This window comes from Epinephelus fuscoguttatus, linkage group LG18 (genome assembly GCF_011397635.1).
Source record: "Epinephelus fuscoguttatus linkage group LG18, E.fuscoguttatus.final_Chr_v1".
Taxonomy (NCBI): domain Eukaryota; kingdom Metazoa; phylum Chordata; class Actinopteri; order Perciformes; family Serranidae; genus Epinephelus; species Epinephelus fuscoguttatus.
The window spans coordinates 17,427,310-17,447,898 of NC_064769.1; the positions used below are offsets into that span (position 1 = coordinate 17,427,310).

General features: G+C 40.3%; 3 protein-coding genes across 4 annotated transcripts in view; 1 reads left to right on the top strand and 2 right to left on the bottom strand.

Annotated features, from left to right (window-relative positions):
* Window positions 1-10,701, bottom strand: part of rgs3a (regulator of G protein signaling 3a) — a 194,823-nt gene extending 184,122 nt beyond the window's left edge. The window contains exons 1-3 of the mRNA XM_049604582.1: window positions 10,566-10,701; window positions 9,819-9,879; window positions 856-983 (exon numbers count right to left, since the gene is read on the bottom strand). Of these exons, the coding sequence (XP_049460539.1) occupies window positions 856-934 (79 nt within the window). The 5' untranslated portion in view covers window positions 935-983; window positions 9,819-9,879; window positions 10,566-10,701. The remainder of the gene's footprint in view (window positions 1-855; window positions 984-9,818; window positions 9,880-10,565) is intronic.
* A 121-nt stretch (window positions 10,702-10,822) lies between these two features.
* On the top strand, window positions 10,823-15,267 carry rabepk (Rab9 effector protein with kelch motifs). 2 transcript variants are annotated; one of them, XM_049604596.1, is made up of 8 exons: window positions 10,823-11,022; window positions 11,425-11,479; window positions 11,567-11,721; window positions 11,940-12,095; window positions 12,435-12,599; window positions 14,371-14,520; window positions 14,685-14,834; window positions 14,998-15,267. In XM_049604596.1, the coding sequence occupies exons 2-8, from the start codon at window positions 11,427-11,429 to the stop codon at window positions 15,222-15,224; spliced, it is 1,056 nt and encodes a 351-aa protein (XP_049460553.1). In that variant the 5' UTR covers window positions 10,823-11,022; window positions 11,425-11,426; the 3' UTR covers window positions 15,225-15,267. The 2 variants fall into 2 exon arrangements, with proteins under 2 accessions (XP_049460553.1, XP_049460552.1); XM_049604595.1 differs by having other exon boundaries at window positions 10,823-10,992.
* A 299-nt stretch (window positions 15,268-15,566) lies between these two features.
* On the bottom strand, window positions 15,567-19,515 carry hspa5 (heat shock protein 5). Its single transcript, XM_049604594.1, has 9 exons — window positions 19,358-19,515; window positions 18,636-18,786; window positions 18,281-18,512; window positions 18,024-18,161; window positions 17,818-17,930; window positions 17,319-17,709; window positions 16,967-17,204; window positions 16,706-16,873; window positions 15,567-16,585 (listed from the first exon to the last, which is right to left on the bottom strand). Exons 2-9 carry the CDS (start codon window positions 18,749-18,751, stop codon window positions 16,017-16,019), a joined length of 1,965 nt encoding a protein of 654 aa, XP_049460551.1. The 5' UTR covers window positions 18,752-18,786; window positions 19,358-19,515; the 3' UTR covers window positions 15,567-16,016.
* Between the last annotated feature and the right edge of the window lie 1,074 nt (window positions 19,516-20,589).

Below are 20,589 nucleotides of genomic sequence, written 5' to 3' on the forward strand. Positions count from 1 at the left end.
AAACATGAAAGCACAATGCTTGACTGATGGAATGGTTCCTTCTCTGGGCCAGTGCTACAAAAAGACAAGCCCAGCTCTAGGGTGCATCTCCCTTAGTAAACTAAATATAAAAATAACCTATTGTCTTCCCATCATTTGAAATATCACCCGTTCTCACGCACATTAAAGCAATCATTGTTTGTACTGTAACTACATGGCATTTCACAATAAAATATTAATTTCTCTGATGTTTCACAACAAAGCTGTGTGGAAATTAATCCTCCGAATAGGCCTTTAAAGTCAGCCGCAGTCACAATTCCTCCCAGACCTCTTCCTGACACACCCACACATGCATCGCAGGCATAAACTACAAAAGCCAGCCCCACAACTGTAAATGCACCCCTGTAATACCTTATCCATATTCATCCGTGTGGACAGGTAAATACTGGATAATGGATGAGGCTTTAGTCCTACAGTAAACAGTGCAGTTGCACCCTCCTCCGGTCTGGCTAACACCCTCTATAAATGATTCAGGGTGTCATCAAGGGGGGGCAGCCTCATTACCAGACCATGGGACTTGTTGCTACATCTGAGCCCCCTTGTTGCTGCCTGAGTAATATGCTTCTCATGTTAGACACACTGCAGGATCCGGTGTCTGTACTGGCAGACCTTTGTGGCACAATCCTGCATATAGCTTGGATTCCTTCACTGTCACTATGACGATTTAACAGAGACAGACGGACACTCTTTTGTACTTTTGGTTGACATTGTTCTGGATGCATGACAAAAACCTCTTCACCATCACATACCACAGTCTAAAACTTTTTCTCGACAAAAAATAAAATAAAAAAAAATTTAAAAAGGAATAAACCTTACCATGGGTACTGAGGAGGAAGGACGATGTCTCAGGTGAGTTAGGAGGGGGCTTCCTCAGGTAGACTCTGAGACAGGCCATCTTGAAGAGAGCATGCTAGCTGCCAGTGCAGACAAGATGGTTTCAGCAACTACAGAGAAGAGAAGAAACGTGATGCCTCTTTGTTGTGCGTGTGTGTGTGTGTGTGTGTGTGTGTGTGTGTCACTGTGTACACTTCATGTTTCAGCCAGCTGTAGGATGTGACTGTTACTATAGCTGGTAATTACATTTGTTTCAATCTGCACAATAGGTGAAGGAACAGATACATTTTATAACCCATAATGTCAATGCATATGCATATGCACAATGTGCACAAAGGTTGAAACACTATTGTTCTATATCCTGTACCACTGTCACTCCACAGCTTCCTCATTTACACAAGTGGTGTCGCCTCTGGCCAGGATTCTTTAATTATCTGCCCTAAAAGTGGACTAAATGTAGCTTTAAAGGACATACAGTAATAGCATCATTATTAATTTAGTTATGGCCGTCTATCCATTGGGCAGCAAAAATAGTCATAAAGGGGACAGTGACCCCAAAATCAAAAAATACATATTTTTCTTATGTGTAGTGCTAGTTTTTTGAGTCTAGATTGTTTTGGTGTGAGTTGCCGAATGTTGGCGATATCAGCCGTAGAGATGTCTGCCTTCTTTAGAATATGCTGAAACTAGATGACACACAAAGCAATGTCTCTCTCCAGAAATCATGACCCAGTTACTCATGATAATCCACAGGCCAGCCACCAACCCTTTCACTGTATTGCATCTACTGCTAACTCATCTAGCACCGCTGTTAACGTTACAGCTCAGCTGAGAAGGACGCCATGTTTACATCTCGCCTAGTCACGAGCACAAGCCTCTTGTCCATGAGTAGATGCACGCTTCCTTCTGTGCAGTGATCTCCAACACTTGTCAATTTACACCAAACTATCTAGATTGAAAAAGAACTACAGGTAAGAGAAAAAATTTATTTTTAGGATGAACTGTCACTTTAAATCAATGCAGCATACCGATGGAAACCTGTTTTGCAGGGTACATCTGAATATTTTCTTCTGTTTAATCAACAGAATAAACCTGTTATTTGTTGTTACTAATGAGCCACATGCAGGTGAGAGATGGCTTTGAATGTGAGGTCGAACAACATCGTTACAGAGAGGGCTGGTTTGTTTACAACAATTTGGAGCCGACCAAAGAGAATATGAGCTACGTTCACTGTACGGTCACTGCTTCAGCTGTACTTGGCAGCTGTCAGATAGATTTACATTCATTTGACAAATGTACACAGACAAGAGTATAAATAAAATGTGAGAGCTCAAGGTTAATTTAACAACGCCTGCTCGGTGTTCAAGGATTGATCTGGTGGTTCAGAGAGGAAAATAACGTCTCTCACGGCTGCTCTGGCAATAAAAGTAAATGCCTTAAAATAACATATAATATATCTTCTTACACATTAAAGACTCTTTTATGAGTCAGTTAAAAAAATATTAGGTGTGAAGTTGAAAAAAAGGCTGGTGCCATATCAAATTAAACCAGCAAGGAACAAATAATGTGAACAAAAGTTGTCCTTCAGAGCAAACAGAGAGACAAAAGACAAAAACATGTTTTTAATACACAGATTAAATCACCAGCGACTAAGTACTGTAAAATAAATACAACTATGCCAGTGTTGTGGTTGTGTGGCAATAATCCAGATTACTTTACAGCGTGACTTAACACACCTCTGGGTGAAATGTGACACAACGGCAATAGCTGCAGCACATTATTTTGACGTCTCGCCCAGTGGCAGTGTACCAGTAACCCAGAGATGAACTTCTCTGCTAATCCTGATTACCACACTGCCCACCCACCAAGAAAGCACACACATCAAGCTTTATTTAAGGAAGATGAAAATATTCTGCTGGCTGGATTGCGTACTGCTTACCACACACAGTGTCCAAATTCAAATCACAAGTATTGTGCACATGGCATGCTCACAATAGCATGTACTCAGATAACCTATTTTGGGCTGACACAAACATATCTACAATTATCTCTTTCTCCTGCCTCTTGTCCCTTCCTAGGGACTTTTGAAAAGTCATAATCCTTTTCCTTTTTCCTCTCATTCTGTCCCTCCGCAAAAAGCCCCTGATTCATTTGGCTCTTATCAGTTATAGTGAAAGGAAAACAAAGGAGTTTACTGAAACTCATACTTTGCTTCCCTGAAGGGGAAACTGGGCAGATAATGCTACTGTGGCTTGGCATGGTCTGTGTTCAGGCACAGAACTGGACTTCCATATGTCATTCCTCTACAGAGACACAAAATACATACTTTTTAATGCAAAGTCTGTCCAATTTCTTATGTTTCCAGTCCATTAAAACAAATCAAAGTCACACAACTCCTTTCCAATAATAACTTTCTATACTCCCAAATGTTTCCACTATATTACTGTCACCCAGCCCGATAAAAAAGCAAGTTTTACAAGCACATGCTTATGTTTTCTATATGTTTTGTTTTTCTTACAGTATCTGAGGAGAGATTTCATCTTCTTCCAGACAAAGTAAGTCATAACAGGTTATGTTTACACCCATTTTGCAAAAATAATACTTGGAATGCAAACATATGTGGTGTGTTTCACTACAAGAGATGATATTTCATTGGCAAGTTATCCGCACACAATCAGACAAACAGCCTGGAGCAAACTGCAGCACACGTGGGGGAACTGATTATTAGATGTTACGAGGTCATCTACAGTTGATTGATTAAAAATTAAGTAAAGTTTTGATGCAAACCATAAACACGAAACCTCCACAGGGGGGCAAATACTTTGGTTGGATGGACAGATTTGGCCAAAGGGCGACTATTTACCTACCACAAGCAGTTTTAGCCCCTGAATGGCCAACATCACAAGCAACAAGTGCCCTGTCGTTTCGACCACATGATACATGTAGCAAAAATCCCTTTATCTCTAATAGCATCAGCCATGACATGGAAGTGCAATGTAAAGACATACAGTTTGTGCATGGCAGGGAAGTGTAAGGAGGGGGCATTATCAGGTGCAACTGCAAGAGGAAGGTATAGGCGAGGGAGACTTAATTAAGATAGTAAAGATAAATAGGAGGGAGCGGGACATGTTCCTCGGAGAGATGAGTTTTCAATTTGAGGCGGAAGATTGGGGATGACTGTGCAGTTTTGACTGGGGGTAAACTGTAAAGAGAGAAGAGAGACGGCTGTGTGCAGAGAGATGTCCAGATTGCCTCAGGGGACAGCCGAGCACCTGCTGGTAACACACTGAAGCGTATGGCTGCTTAATCAATTAAGTAACTGACACACTACATATAAGTCTGTTGAATACACAACTGGTAACAATCAAAAGAGATCAGGATGTAAGACACTGGCAGACTAGATGCAGAACAAATGCTTAATTATAGATGAACTAAAAATAAAGGCAATAAAATTAGAGATTAAACAGACTTTGAAATGACTATTGAAAAGAAATTGTGGAATGAAAAGGAGATTCAAATAAAGCAAGTCAGTAATATTTGATAAGTATTGTGAAGGAAGCTTTGCAGCTCAAATGTTTTGAAGATTAATTGTAGCTGATCAACAGAAATCTTTGTTTTGTTATAAGCAGTCAGATACAACAAGCAATCTGAGGGCATCACCCTGGGATCCTTTTTGACAGGCACTTTTCATGGTTTTTTTTAATATGATTAATTGAAAAATCATCAAAAAGTAAAATCCAATCTGAAATTCTTTATAAAGCACACTTAAAAACAACAATTGATGAAAGTGCTGTATGATCAAAATTACAATAACTATAAAACAACACAAAACACACAGAGATCAATTTAAATGATGAAGGAAAAATCATAAAAGCAATAACGCAACTATAAAATAATCATTAGTCTCGACCCTACCAAGTTTACAAAAGAAATGATATCTTTTGTTGAAAGTCTACAAAGTACGATGGGCATAGAGCCAATTTCTTACAGGGTTAGGGTTGGGGGGGTTTAAATGTTAAATGTTTATCATGTTAAAAAGGGGACATTGTCTGTAGAGCAGTAGTAGTCAGTAGTAGAATAGTTTGTTTTCAAAAATATTGTTGTCTCCTCTCACATAACCTCTAATGCTAAAGGTGTGCTTATTCTCCAGCCCATTTCCTACCACCTTCAGCACCAATGAGGGGATATTGCTCATTAATCATTTCTGACACCTAAATTTCTTTGAGCAGCATTTTGTTTCCTGCCTTGAACCATGTCTTATTTTCTGAATATGCAATCTCTTCATCCAATAAACCCATGAATCTGTTATTCATTTCAGGATGACATATTGCTTTTATAAGGCTCAGGAACAGCTTGAAGGGGTCAGGCTCACAGACAGCGCCATGATGATGCTGTAAATCCCTTGGGTCCATATAGAGCAATATAGCTTGCTGCATTCTCAGTGTTCCTGTCCTGTTTGTTTGATGTGTCAGTGTGAGAGTCAGTATTCAAAATGGTAGTTCAACACACTTTGCTCCAGGTGTCGGAGTGTCTGTGTGGAGTCCTTCGTAAATGTCTTTGGAGAATATTCAGCAGGATATGGAGAAAAATGCTTATGTAGACTGCACATTTTTACTCCAGTACATTTATTTTTGCAGCCACAGTCACAAGTTAGAAGAAATGCAGAACATTTCTAAACTGGACCCCTGATCTGATGGCCAAACAGTAATCAAGACAAGCAACATGGCAAGGTTATTTGAGGTCTGAAAGTATTTCACTGCTGGAAAGAGGGCCTTTTAAACATCAAGGATAAAACAAGGCTGTCTATGCAGTAAAAACACACACATACTTTGGAAATTGGTGTTACAGAAACAGAGAAAATGTAAATTTTGCTCAAGAGGAAGAACAACTTCAACCACCAGAATGCACTGCACCGCACTAGACCAATAAATGCTCTTGCTGGTGGGTGACGTAATGCGAACACATCCATCTGAAACAATCAATAAATGATCTTGTATAACAGTTAAACAGCAAGCCAATACATGTGTCTGAAGACATTTGGGGTGAAAAATAGGCAACTCAGTGACAGAATCATGGTTTATATTTGATCAGTGCTGCCTAGTTTTATCGTTTGATTTGAGGTATTTTTTGGCCTCCATTTTCACTATGCAGGAAACAGTATGGTGCCCACTTCCTGTTCACAAACTCTCACTACTACAGCTAACAATGGCATTAAAATATGTTTCTAAAAACACTGTAGGCAAAAAAAGGGCAACACAGTAATATTATATTCAATCAGCACTGCATAGTTTTACTGTTTGATCAGATTTCGGTCCAAGTTTGAGAGAAAGAGAGGGGCAGGTCTATCTCTGGATCTGGTTCTATAGTCTTTGTGTGCGTAACGGCAGCATGGGTGGTGGGCAATATGAATATGCAGAAGTACAGCCTGTAGTTCAAGCAATAGCCCAAGAGCCTGCAAAACTCTGGTGGATTATGTAAATTACGTCATCCGCCTGAGTTTCGCGGGCCAGTGAGGTGGGATATCTAAGCACCAGTTAGATGCAGCAAAGTTTGCCACAATTCATTTACACATATTACTATTATTGTTTTGATTAAAAGCTGGTTGAAAATCAGCTTTTAATCAAGTATCCCTTTAAGGTTACTGAAAGGAAATGCCAGCATGTGAGGAGGTTGTTTGTGCTTACGACCACAGCCATCAACCAACTGTGTTTTGAGGCATAAACAAACTTAAAAGGACAAATCATCTTTCTCCCATTTTATACCTCCAGCTGCCAGGAGTGGCTCTTTCAGAAAATCTTTACCTTGCCCCTTCGGTGAATGTAAAAGGGCACACTGAATGGCAATCACTTATCATTGCTAAAATGTGGAACCAATTTTCAGCCTGCCAACCTTTTTTTTTTTTTTTTTTTTTTACAAATTTCCTATCTGTATTTTATTCTTTACAGCTGCACTAAACTATTTTCCATTACGCTCAGAATAACACGCCTATTCGGCACAAATCTGTGCACAAGTGAAGATGAGTTTTACTGAAGCCAGTACAAAAGGTGCAGAGGACAAATCATCCAGAAAGATGTGTGTTTTGCTATTTTTAGAGATGAAACATCCCACAAGTCAGAAAGTAGCTCACGTAGTCATTCATTCATTTGTTAAGGAGGTGAAAGTGTCTACAGAGGACTTAACTGATCCACATTTGTTCACTCTGCTCCCGCTGTATCTGCAACACTGCTGACTGTGCAGGAAGCTTTGACAGTATGTGAATTTGTTAATGTATATTCCAATTACAGATTAAATCTTTATCGTCCCATGTTCCATTTAGTGTATCTGATTCTGGGTACATTATCATGCTTATTGTAGCTCTCTTTTCCTGCCTTAATATTACACAACTTTTTTTATGCAGTAATTGAAAGAAAACCCTACTGAAGGCAAATTAAATACATTTTAGAAAATAATCCTTGTATTTATGCTAATAGAAAAGCAGCTTCTCACATTAAAAAACATTACTTCTTAAATAAATATATGAAACAACATGCATTTGTGTTGTGTTGATGACATCCTTAAAGACTGTTAAGTCATTTCAGTAAGTATTTGATCTTTTGTCCACATTTCAGGATATTAGGCTACATTAAAACAAAAATACATCAGAAATAACCTACTAAAACATACAAGTTAATAATATAATAATCCTGGGGCAGTCGAAACAACATTTAGTACATAATTTAAAGTTTTGAAAAAAAAGACAATGGCGCATCCTACTGGACATATTGTGAAATACAATTTGTAGTGTGCACTGTCAATTCAATGCACAACAAATTATTACACTGTACCTACTTCTACACCTCAGAATGGTAGAAGCCCCACATAGATATGAAAAAAACATCTACTTTGGGTTGCAACTGCAAATAAAATGAATACAATACATGCATTTTATATGTCATCTTATTTAAAATGTGGCAATATGCATTCAAATATATCTCTGATGCATTTTATCAATCAATCAATCAATCAATTTTATTTATAAAGCCCAATATCACAAATCACAATTTGCCTCACAGGGCTTTACAGCATACGACATCCCTCTGTCCTTATGACCCTCACAGCGGATAAGGAAAAACTTTTCAATTTTAAATTTTATCAATACATATACATTTGTAATAAATTTTATCAATACATAATATATTAAGGAGCTGCTTAAAAATCTCAGCTTATCGCAGGCTTCTTACTATAATGTTATACGTTGTTTGTACATCTACTCAAATGTTGATGTAGGCTTAGCTGCCTCATGTTTAATATTGTTTCATTACCCTACCATTATCTATCATTGCACGACTGCCAACTTCATATATATATATATATATATATATATATATATATATATATATATACAGTACAGGCCAAAAGTTTGGACACACCTTCTCATTCAATGCGTTTTCTTTATTTTCATGACTATTTACATTGTAGATTCTCACTGAAGGCATCAAAACTATGAATGAACACATGTGGAGTTATGTACTTAACAAAAAAAGGTGAAATAACTGAAAACATGTTTTATTTTCTAGTTTCTTCAAAATAGCCACCCTTTGCTCTGATTACTGCTTTGCACACTCTTGGCATTCTCTCGATGAGCTTCAAGAGGTAGTCACCTGATGTAGGGGATGTGGAAATCATTATGTTGCGTACAAATGTTAATTTAAAGGGACATCTGTCTGCACTATGACACTTAATGACACCCACAAACAGGACTGTGCGGAGCCTGTTATTTCTACAGTTGCTTTGTCATGTTCAACTACTCACATGCTGTAAAGTTAAACACAACATACTGTACATAATTACAGTAAAGTACCGCAAACAGCACCTTATCCTATAAATCACTAATAACAATGAGAGCAGAGAAACAGGTGAGAGGTAAGTACAGAGGTGAGTTTTACTCTTAAACTACTCCAAACTGGATGAATACAATAACACACACACAAGTAAAAGTCCATAACATCTAACAAAATGCCACGGTAACAAAGAGTGAAATATAGCTTGTAATGTTAAATTATATGTTTAAAGATCTAGTGTTTAGGATTTAGGGGCATGTACTGACAGAAATTAAATATAATATAACAGTATGTTATCTTTAGTGTATAATCAACTTAAAATAACAGTCATCGTGATTTTGTTACCTTAGAATTAGCTATTTATATCTATGTGGGAAGTGGGTCCTCATCCACAGACTCCACCATGTTGCACTGCCATGTTCCAAAAACAGTTCAGAACAGACAAACAAAAAAATGGTTGTAGAAAGGGCCATTTGCACTTTTTCATGTCAGCCACCATAATTAGAAACTCCTACACGACGAGAAGCATCGGCAAAACACTTTTTTTTTTTTTTTTTTACATGAAACTGCTTTACTTAATGTTTTCACCCTTTTGAATTAACGGGTCCATTTGTTCTGGAGACAAAGAGACCTCCATGTATAATACAGCTCTTGGTAAAAACCTCACGAATGCCTGGATCTTAAATTATCATAGGAAAAAGGTGAGCACACATAAGCAGGTGCTGGGCTAGCAGCTCATCTCTGCTCAGCCGAACAGTATCAGAGAAACACTGATTTGTAACATGAAACTGCTTTATTCAGTGTTTTTATTGTTTTTAATCATGTGGTCTGTTTGTTTTGGAGAGGAAGAGACCTCTGTGGCTAAATCAGCTCCCAGTAAAAATCTCCTCAACACTGAACACTAAAGGAATCCTAACAGGGAGTTCACACTTGAGAAGTTTCAGCTGATTGCAATCTGCAGTCCTCAAAGTTAGATGTCCCTAAATCCTACTCACTGCTTCTTTCAGTGTGTCTGACTAGACCCTTTGGTGATTTTGGAGGGATGTGCATGGATGTGTCATATTGATCATATTGTATTATTTGAGTTGACAAATTAATTATCAGCTGCAAAATGAAGACGTTTACCTGGTTTCCAAAGCTGTTCTTGAACTTTTGAGTCATTTGGATCACAGACCTTGTTAAGCACCTGCAAAAACACACACACACATACACACAAACACAAACACAAACACACGCACACAGGTGGTGTGATAAATACTAATTAAGTTTTAAAGGCATTTCAAGATGCTTCAAAGACTCTTCTGCACAGTAAAGATATTCTCTAAACTAAACCCAGGTTTCCCATGTTGGTGAACTCTAACCTACTTTGTACTGAAACTGCTGCACAACAAATTCCCTCGGGATTTAGTTTTATATCATTTCATCTTATTAAATAAAACAAAGATGGCAGCCGTTATGGACAAACTTTTCCCTCGTCTGAAGCTCTAAAGCAAGAAAAATACAAATGTTTATCATTATTGTCGTGTTGAAGTATAAACTAATTAGGCTAAATGATAATGCACCTTTCGATTTATTTCTAATGTCTCTACCTGCCGCCATCTTGGTTTGGCTGAACTAATTAAGACTTTAGTGATGGGTTAAAAATATTTGACTGTGTAGCCTGTCACTGAAATTAGTCATTTTTGTTCCAGCCAAGAGTTGCTGGTATCCCGAAATAACTTAAAAACAGCCGTAATTGCTTGTCAGTTATTCTGCTGGGCTTTTTAAACGTCGACTTGTATTTAAGAGGGGAAAAAAGATAGTAAGCTAGCTCTGTGCCTCGAATTATCAATACAAAAAACGTGTGGCACTGCTGTCACTCATATAACCTACCTTTTAAGTTGAAGTAGAAAATAGTTTTCAGGTCAAAGGACAAGTGAAGATACTATTTTAACTGCCTTATCGAGCAAATGCGTACTTGCTAACCCTGCGTGGAATTCACATCAACAATGATATATGCATTAGAAACTTTCCGGTGGCACGATGCCAGAAGCTGTTGAACAGCCTAAGCGAACTGCGCGTGCGCCCCAGGCTACCATGGCAACTAAGTTTGGAACGTATATCAACCAACGTTTCCAACGTAAATTTGAACGTAGGGCTGTGCCATGGTTGGGAGTCATATTTACGCTAACTCTGTTGTCTCATGTAGCAATTATAACCACTGTCATCGTGTGGACATTAGAAAGTTGTGCCAATGAATATCGACTTCAGTTAAATGACACGGATAACGTTAACTAACTAGTCCCACCCGGAAGTACAGGTTAGTGGGGAGGAAGTTCTTCACACGCAAGTGAGTTAGCAAGTAACGTTAGCAACTTGATGGCTCTCACTGTGTTCCAAAACTCAGAGACGTTGTTGTTGAATTTAGTTATATTTTACTGATATCACTTGACTGTGTTTGATAAGGCACTGGTCACTAGTCGTTTATGAAAGGGGCTATGAAAACGTAATTATTCCCGTTGCTTTGATTGTAGCTAACGTTAGATTTCACGTAAGGGCTTCTGTGGATACTATCAGCTTATAGAAACTTAGTACAATCATAATGAGCAAAAACAATAATTTTGATCAAGACTAGGAGTGCAGCGCCATTTGCTATCGTACAGGATCACCGCTGACAATGTTACAGATTGATCCCTGACAAGAGAAGAGTAAAAAGACAATAACTACACGTTCATTCATGTATCCTTGACAGACATGGAGTTTCTCCCAGTACTTGACCCTCTAGATAAGCCCAAAGAGGGATTGTGGTGAGTAAATTCACATCAAATATATGCTCTTGTGATGTAAGGAGCTTACTTTTTTTTACCTTGCTGAAATTGTTTTGTTGTCAACAGGTATTCTTTGATACCCAGGGGAGATGCTCCAGGTGTTAGTGTGGGTCACACCTGCACATTTATCCCATCTGCAGATGGAGGAAAAGGAAGAGTCTGTATTGTTGGTGGAGCCAACCCCAGCGGCACCTTGTCAGATTCCCATGTCATAGATCTAGGTAAAAAATATCTGCAAAAAAAACTGTAGGCAGGAATAGTGCATCTGCATAACTGTTTTACAAGCTGTTCACCAAAAACATAGAAAAAATATTGCAGTACTTGCACTGATTTGACTATGCTATTATTTGGTATGTGCTTGGCAGCGTCATTAGCGTGTTCTCTTCGTATTCATATCATAGGGGTTTCTGTGCATTTTTGTCCTTTCTGACTCCACCAGACAATCATGAATGGGACATCCCAGAGTGGAAAGGTTTCAAGTCACGGTATGAACACTGCAGCTTTGTGCCAGAGAGCTGCCCCCAGAGCCTGTGGGTGTTTGGAGGGGCACAGCAGACTGGCAATCACAATAGTATCCAGAATATGCAGCTACAAGGTAAATCCCAATTTAAGTTCACCCAGTGCTCTGTAATGTTCATTAGCAGCATAGCTCAATGATGATTTCACAGATTAACACAACCTCGCTCAAAGAGGAGATACTGATTCAGTGTATAAAATCATCTGCTGTAGTGTTTGCTTGCAGACTCTTTTCATCAGACATGTTTGTCACATTTCAGATGGAGATGAACAGTCTACTCAGGCAACAATGCCACTTGGTTTTTAACTGTGTTGTAACCAATTTCTTTACTGTGTTATGGCCAGACAGTGATTGAACAGTATGTGACCATAGGTTTCTGTTAACTGAGTATGATCCACTCTTTACATGTGTGTCCAGACAGTGGGTCTCAATGGAAGAATGTATCGGTGAATGGCAGCCCCCCCAGTCCCAGGACATACCATGGCAACTCAGCCTGCATAGAGGACAAACTGTATGTCTTTTCTGGTGGGGAAGCAGGAGCTGCACCTGTCTCAGACCCCAAACTTCATGTCTTTGACACAGGTTTGTGCTGAGCTAACCACCTTCTTAAAGTAATTGTATCTCCAACATCCACTAAATCTTTCTACAAGATTTTACCACAAACACTGAGGCACTTTGCCCCACAGGCCCTCAGAGGAAATTATTTTTTAACTGGATGATCCTGGACATATGATATAGTCATAATCAGTCAGTCATAGTGGCCATTTTGTAGGGTGACCAGCGAGACACCGCAGGTGATGCAGCTGTGCCAGACAAGCACATTTGTGTTTTGTTAAATTCCTGTTGCCTCAACTCCTCTCTCCTTGTGTCTCTTTCTTGCTTCCACTGCTTGCACCTCAGGTAGGGAGGGCTAAGTCATGAGTGAAGGAGGCAAGGAAAGGAATAAAAGATGTATAATGTGAAATGAGAAAAGCCTTGTGACTGTGCTTGATTGACATCTCTCTGAATGCCCTCTTACTTTTGTTGCACACATCTGGCATAACTGCTCTCAACTTCAGTTGAGGTCTAATGAAGAAGAAGAAGTTAAAGTACCTATGTGGGTGCAGGAGGCTTTGAAAATTAATTTCACACTGTAAGCATCCAGTCTGTAAGATGATTAGAAATATTTCTGATTTCAAAAATTACAAAATGAGCATTGATACCAAAGAAATTATACCAAAATAATTTGATAAGAAAAAGTAACATAGTTTTTGATCTAGTTCAATTAAAACAGTTATTGATAAATGATATAATTAGAGGCTTTTTAACAGCATATATTGTAATCTATCATTGTAATTAATAGTGGCAGCAGTTCATTTAGTTGTCTGTTACAGGACCCTGTGTTTTTGTGTGTGAACGCTCACTGGCATTGTTGTCCAGGACACTTGATGTAATGAATCCATTCTTAATGTTTTTTAGAAACTCCTGCACTTTTCCGCCAATAAAAATTTGGATGTGGTTATCCTCAGTTTAAAGATATCAAAACTGGAATGCATACCCTATGAGCTGATCCATAGATTAGAGTTGTTGGGGAAGAAAGGAGTGAATGTAAGCTTTACTTTTTGCTATGTGACTCCTTATTAAACCTCCAGTTATCGTTCACAACGAATGTCAACCAAATTGACATTTGAAATACTATACAATGCATTGTTCCTTAGTTTATTCTGACATCAGAATCAGAATCAGAAATACTTTATTGATCCCCGAGGGGAAATTATTTATGTTACAGGTGCTCCTTGCAAGAGAGGAAAGATACGTGAAAATATAAGAAATTTAAACAATAGTATTTACAAATATATAGTTAAATAAACAGGAATTATTAACAAACATAAACATAAATATATATATATATATATATATATATATATATATATTGTAAGTTGAACAAGATTATTTACACAAACAGAATATATACAGTCAGGGTGAATGGGGTTATTGCACAAGTTACATTGGATTATTGCAGTGTGTGTGAAAAAGTCTCAGGGCCACTCAGAGGGAGGAGTTGTACAGTTTGATGGCCACAGGCAGGAATGATTTCCTGTGGCGCTCAGTGGTACATCTTGGTGGTATGAGTCTCCCACTGAAAGTACTCTTGTGCCTGACCAGCACATGGTGGAGTGGGTGTGAGACATTGTCCAAGATAGTTCGTAGCTTAGACAGCATCCTCCTCTCTGACACCACCATCAGAGAGTCACACTCCATTCCCACAACAGTTTGTTGAGTCTGTTGGCGTCCGCCACCCTCAGCTTGCTGCATGTCATGATGTCAGCAATAACTAAATATGTGATAGCTTTTACCTTTTTTATGTCCCCAGTGTCCTCCACCTGGTCCCAGCCAGAAACACAAGGCAGAAACCCGCCAGCCAGACACGGCCACGTTGTCGTAGCAGTGGGTTCAAAGATCTACATTCATGGAGGAATGGCTGGAGAAAAATTCTACAAGGATATGTTCTCTCTTGACACAAGTAAGCCTGAACTCTCCTGAATCATAATAAGAGGATCCAAATTGATCTATTTCCCAGCTGCATGTATCTCAGATCATCATACTGCATGAAAATGTGAAGCTTTAGTACTTGGGAATGGCAAGCTTGCTTTGTCTGAAATAAAACCATGTGTCTACTGTTTAAAGGCAGCATGAAGTGGGAGAAGGTGCAGGCTAAAGGAGACATTCCACCAGGAGTAGCAGCCCACTCAGCCATGGTGCTGGGTAAGAGCATCTACATTTTTGGGGGGATGACTGCAGATGGAGCCGGCAACTCCATGTACAGATTCAACACAGGTACGTATCTTTTCAGAATCCCTAGCAGTATGTGACAGAATATTCATACTTAATGTCATATGAAACACTTTATTACTACATCTGTGACTCAATGACTGCTGTGGTGCAATTCATTTCATAATGAAAGTGTAACAAACTTTTGTGTTATACTTCCTGTTTGTAGATAAAAGTAGGTGGGTCCTCATGAAGTTTGAAGGGGATATGCCACCCAACCGCCTGGACCATTCTATGTGTTTATTGCCATGGAAGGTGCGTGGTGAGGGGAATGGAGAAGAGGAGCAAGCCAACAGCCCAGCAGCCTCAGAGACAACAAATCTAGCCTTTGTATTTGGAGGAATGGACACTCAGGGTGTCATTCATAATGACTGTATTGTGACTGTGGTGTCTTGATGTTGAAATAGTCATTTAGTTGTAATAAAATGTTTGTGAAGTACTACTTGTATTTGTTATTTTATTGAAAACCCTAAACTGATCAGTTGGGGTTTTTTTTGAACATGTACTTATGATAGTGAAATGAACATTAATAAGCAACTTTACTAGAGTTCTGAAGCATAAATCTGGGTGATTTGAGATTTGAGTATTGGATACCAGTATTTTAGGACCCGTTGAACACAACATGATGCATCTCAAGGGGTTCATCCTAATATAATAAATTTCTTTTATCAAAATTTTTAGTAGTCTGTCTAATGAACCCTGAAATTACAAACAAAAAAATGTAACAAGACAAATTCATTCACATTTTGTATCAAACATTTATTTCAATGTCTTTCCAGAAGTACAATGACCAGATTCAATAAATAACTTTTAGCATTGCCTGTGAACATAACGAGCTCTTGATCCCACAGACACCCAACTCAAAAGACCCACAAACACCTGCCCCACCCCCCAGCCCGCCCACTAAGTCCCTCCCCACTACAGAACCCCAACAGGACTGCCTGAGAACAGCAGCAGCAAGCCTCATATCCGGGCTGACGAATATCTCCACCTTCCAGCGAAGAGAACACCTCTCACACACTGAAACTTATTTTTAAAGTCTTTCGAAAGATTCAGTATGGTTGCTTGTTATCGCCACCCCTTCCCAACCATTCCTCTCACTATTTGAGTCCCATCAGTCCAATATATACACCTAGATGCAACTACCAGAGAGGCAAGGGGCGACAGATGAGTTGACTTTGAACCTGCCTACAATTCATCCTTCTCCTCTTGCTCGCCTTCCGCTCCCTCGGGTGGGGGTCCGCCTGCGCTACCATAAAGCTTGCTGATGATGGGCTGAACCACCTCCTCCAGCTCCTTCTTCTTTGCCTGGAAATCTTCCAGATCAGCATCCTGGTGTGACTCCATCCACTCAATCTTCTCCTCTACTGCCTTCTCAATGGCTTCCTTGTCCTCATCTGACAGCTTGCCACCAAGCTTCTCCTTGTCACCGATCTGGTTCTTCAGAGAGTAGGCGTAGCTCTCCAGCTCGTTGCGGGCGTCAATCCTCTCCTTCAGCTTCTTGTCCTCGTCGGCAAAGCGCTCGGCGTCGTTTACCATGCGCTCGATGTCCTCAGGAGTCAGGCGGTTCTGGTCATTTGTGATTGTGATCTTGTTCTTGTTGCCTGTGCCTTTGTCCTCAGCAGTGACGCGCAGAATACCGTTGACATCGATCTCGAAGGTGACCTCAATCTGTGGTACGCCACGGGGGGCAGGGGGGATGCCAGTCAGGTCGAATGTGCCCAGCAGATGGTTGTCTTTAGTCAGAGGACGCTCACCTGAAGCAAGAATCAATGATTAAGAATTTAATTTTCTGTCTGAATACAAAGAAAATTATAAATGTTCAAAATTTATTTTTTTAATTTATGTTTGGCAAGTTCACTCTGTTCAACTCTTACCTTCATAAACCTTAATGGTGACAGTAGGCTGGTTATCAGAAGCTGTAGAGAAGATCTGGGACTTCTTTGTGGGCACCACAGTGTTCCTGGGGATCAGCTTGGTCATTACTCCTCCAACGGTCTCAATACCAAGAGTCAGGGGGCACACATCCAGAAGAACCACATCACCTGCAAGAGAGGAAAAATTTTAGTAATCAAGATAAAATTTGCAAGCTCTGTTTGGCCTAACAAATACTACAGTGTAGGAGAGCGATGACCTACCAGTGTCCTCCTCTCCAGAAAGCACTCCAGCCTGCACAGCAGCTCCGTATGCCACAGCCTCATCTGGGTTGATGCCCCTAGAGGGCTCTTTGCCATTGAAGAACTCCTTCACCAGCTGCTGGATTTTGGGGATACGGGTTGAGCCTCCGACCAGGACAATCTCATCGATGTCAGACTTCTTCAGGTCAGAGTCTTCCAGCACCTTCTGTACAGGCTTCATGGTGGAACGGAACAGGTCCTGATAAAATAAAAGACATGGTTACAAGGCTTGTCACATAAGGTTTTATGAAAACAGGTTTGTTTTGGTAGTCATTGTGCTCACACATCTGAACTGATAGGTTGTATAACTTACCATGTTGAGCTCTTCAAACTTGGCACGGGTCAGAGTCTCAGAGAAGTCTTCTCCCTCAAAGAAGGACTCGATCTCAATGCGGGCCTGGTGCTGAGCAGACAGTGCCCTCTTTGCCTTCTCAACCTCCCGACGCAGCTTCTGCACAGCACGGTTGTCTTTGCGCACATCTTTGCCAGTCTTCTTCTTGTACAGCTTGATGAAGTGCTCCATGACACGCTGGTCGAAGTCTTCACCTCCCAGATGAGTGTCACCGTTGGTAGCCACCACTTCAAACACACCATTGTCGATGGTCAGAAGGGAGACATCAAAGGTTCCACCGCCCAGATCGAACACAAGAATGTTCTTCTCACCATCCTTCTTGTCCAGACCATAAGCAATGGCAGCAGCAGTACTAGAGAATAACGATATGAGAATATATGATTAAAGAGAAAGGGTGGGAAATATTTTCACAATTTCAAAAAGGCAACAGATGAATGAATTATTTTCATTAGACACTTACGGCTCATTGATGATTCTCATCACAATCAGACCAGCAATGGTTCCAGCATCCTTTGTGGCTTGACGCTGGGCATCATTGAAGTAGGCGGGGACAGTGACCACAGCGTGTGTGACCTGGGGATTAGATAAAAACATTAGATTTAATTATACATCATTTATTTAGGAGTGGTATACCTTCTGATGCATTTTCTTTAACATTTGTTGTACCTTCTTTCCCAGATAAGCCTCAGCGGTCTCCTTCATCTTAGTCAGCACCATGGCAGAGATCTCCTCTGGAGCAAATGTCTTCATCTGGCCACCACCGATGTCGACCTGAATATGAGGCTTGCTCTTCTTCTCAGTAACCTGCAGAGAAACATTCATCAATATTAACATACCAAGAATGTACATGAACGTGAATGAACATTACCTTTAGACCCCAAAATTTTCACTTTTACTTCCCACTGTCAAGAGTAAAAACTTACCTTGAAGGGAAGGTACTTGATGTCCTGCTGCACAGAGGAGTCAGCCCAAGTGCGTCCAATCAATCTCTTGGCATCAAAGACAGTGTTCTCAGGGTTAGAGGTCAGCTGATTCTTCGCAGCATCACCAATCAGACGCTCACCCTCGCTGGTGAAGGCAACGTATGATGGGGTGATGCGGTTACCCTGGTCATTGGCGATGATCTCCACACGGCCATTCTTGAACACTCCAACACTACAGAAAAATACAAATTAGACATTATTACTGAAAAGGCACCGATTTACATTTAAAATTCACAAGATGTGTCATTACAGTGTCTTTTAAACAACTAAGACAGGTGTCACTTTATTGTCTTACCATGAGTAGGTGGTCCCCAGGTCGATTCCAATCACAGTCCCCACACTCTCCTTCTTGTCGTCGTCATCGGCAATCACAGTGCCGGCCACCAGCATTACAACCCACAACAGCTTCATCTTTGCTTGTTTAAATTCAGCTCTACAGAGAAAATCTGGAGAGAGGAAACACAATGTAAAAATGTGGCCTTGCGTGTATGGCGTGGACTCCCTGCCTCCCAAGTTCAGATCACTTAGCAGAAAGCTAACGGTTGCGTTAATGCTGGATGTCATTTGAAGGGAATCAGACCCATGATTGATGGCAAGCGTGGCCTCTAACAAGAAATCTCCGGAAAATATTCATTCATATTCAGAGGCCTTAAAGGAACATGGGTGGAGCCCCACTGCCTTCTCTGAATGCTAGCTAATGCCACTGACAAGATTTTTTTTTCTCCATCCGCCGGTAGCTAGCTAGCCACGTTAGCGTGGCTAGCAGACATGCGAGGGAAAATACTTTGCCATACAGAGCACCAAAAAGTACGTTATTGATTGCATGATATATTACAACCACATTGACTGCCCTTCTGTTTTAAAAAGCTGTCGTAAACTTCGGGTAAATACCTCATTTTCATCAAAAGTTAGCTTAGCTGGCTTCACCATAATGACTTAAAATGAGGTCCAACGTTGTAGAAAATACAAAGCATTACGTTGTCGCATTCTCATATTCATAGCAATGTTTCTACGTACCTCAATCCCAATATTGTCAATGAATTAACGGCCTTGAAGTCGCCTCAACCGGTAGCCTCTTATTTCAAAATGTAGCTTTCTTTTTTCAACCTATTCTCTGTTCTTGCCTCTGTGTAATGATGTTGAATGAAGTGTGTTCTCTCCATATATAAGCCGTCACTTCTTCCCCGTCGTGGAGGCCCACGATTGGCTGAGCAGCTGTTCGTTGGAACGCGCTGATTGGTTCCTTCCGGCACGCTGTCCGCCGCTGATTTGCACACATCGGGTAGAGGCAACGTCACGACTTTTGCCCACTGTGCCGATGCCTATTGGCTGTCTGTCAAGCGCATTCATGAGCACAGTTGGAGCAGTGAAACGCCACTCTACTGACTGAGGAAGGGTGCATTTTCACATTTTGTACAATTGAAGTTGGTGCTGTGTTTTTTAAATACCGGGAATGACCCCACATGTGCTGAAATGGCATTCATTCCTTATAACTGTGTGTTGGTATCGTGATAAACAATGATGACTCACAGCGATGACTAATACACGTAAACACCCTGTGTTATATGCATGTGACCTAAAAGCAAACGTTGTTACATCAGATGAACTCCACTGTCTGGATATTTCATCAGTGAATGTACACACTCGCAATTATGGCTAAGGACATCCACCTTGAAATGCAAGCAGCCTGCAATAATTTGACCATCAAGTTTTAACATGGGCACTTCCAATCTCAGTGATCACACAATGATGACAGATGTACGATGTGTACATTAAAGCAGGTTTGAACATACATCAAACAAAACTACATGGCGCTCTCTTGTACAGTGTCCTATCTCAAAACTAAATAGGTCAAGGTTAGGTAACAGGTTGCCAAAGCCACTGTTCAGTCTATATGAACCTTTTCAAATGTGTAGCCTACTAATGCCAACCAAAGTATGACTGTATTTGGAATAAACAAGAAAGTACTGTAAGTAGAAGTCAAGTCAAGTCAAACTTTATTATCCCACTATAATGGCATTTGGTTGCAGCCATTCAGGACAGATACAATTATCATAAAACACATAGTTACATAATGCAGCAATCGGGGAATGGGCGTACCATGTGACAATGGGCCCCTGGGCTGAGATTTGAAAAAGGCCCCACCACCTGTCCTACACAAGACAGGGAACATACACACACACACACACACACACACACACACACACACGCACACTTTGTGATGACTTTGCCTCTCTCTTTTTGTGTTT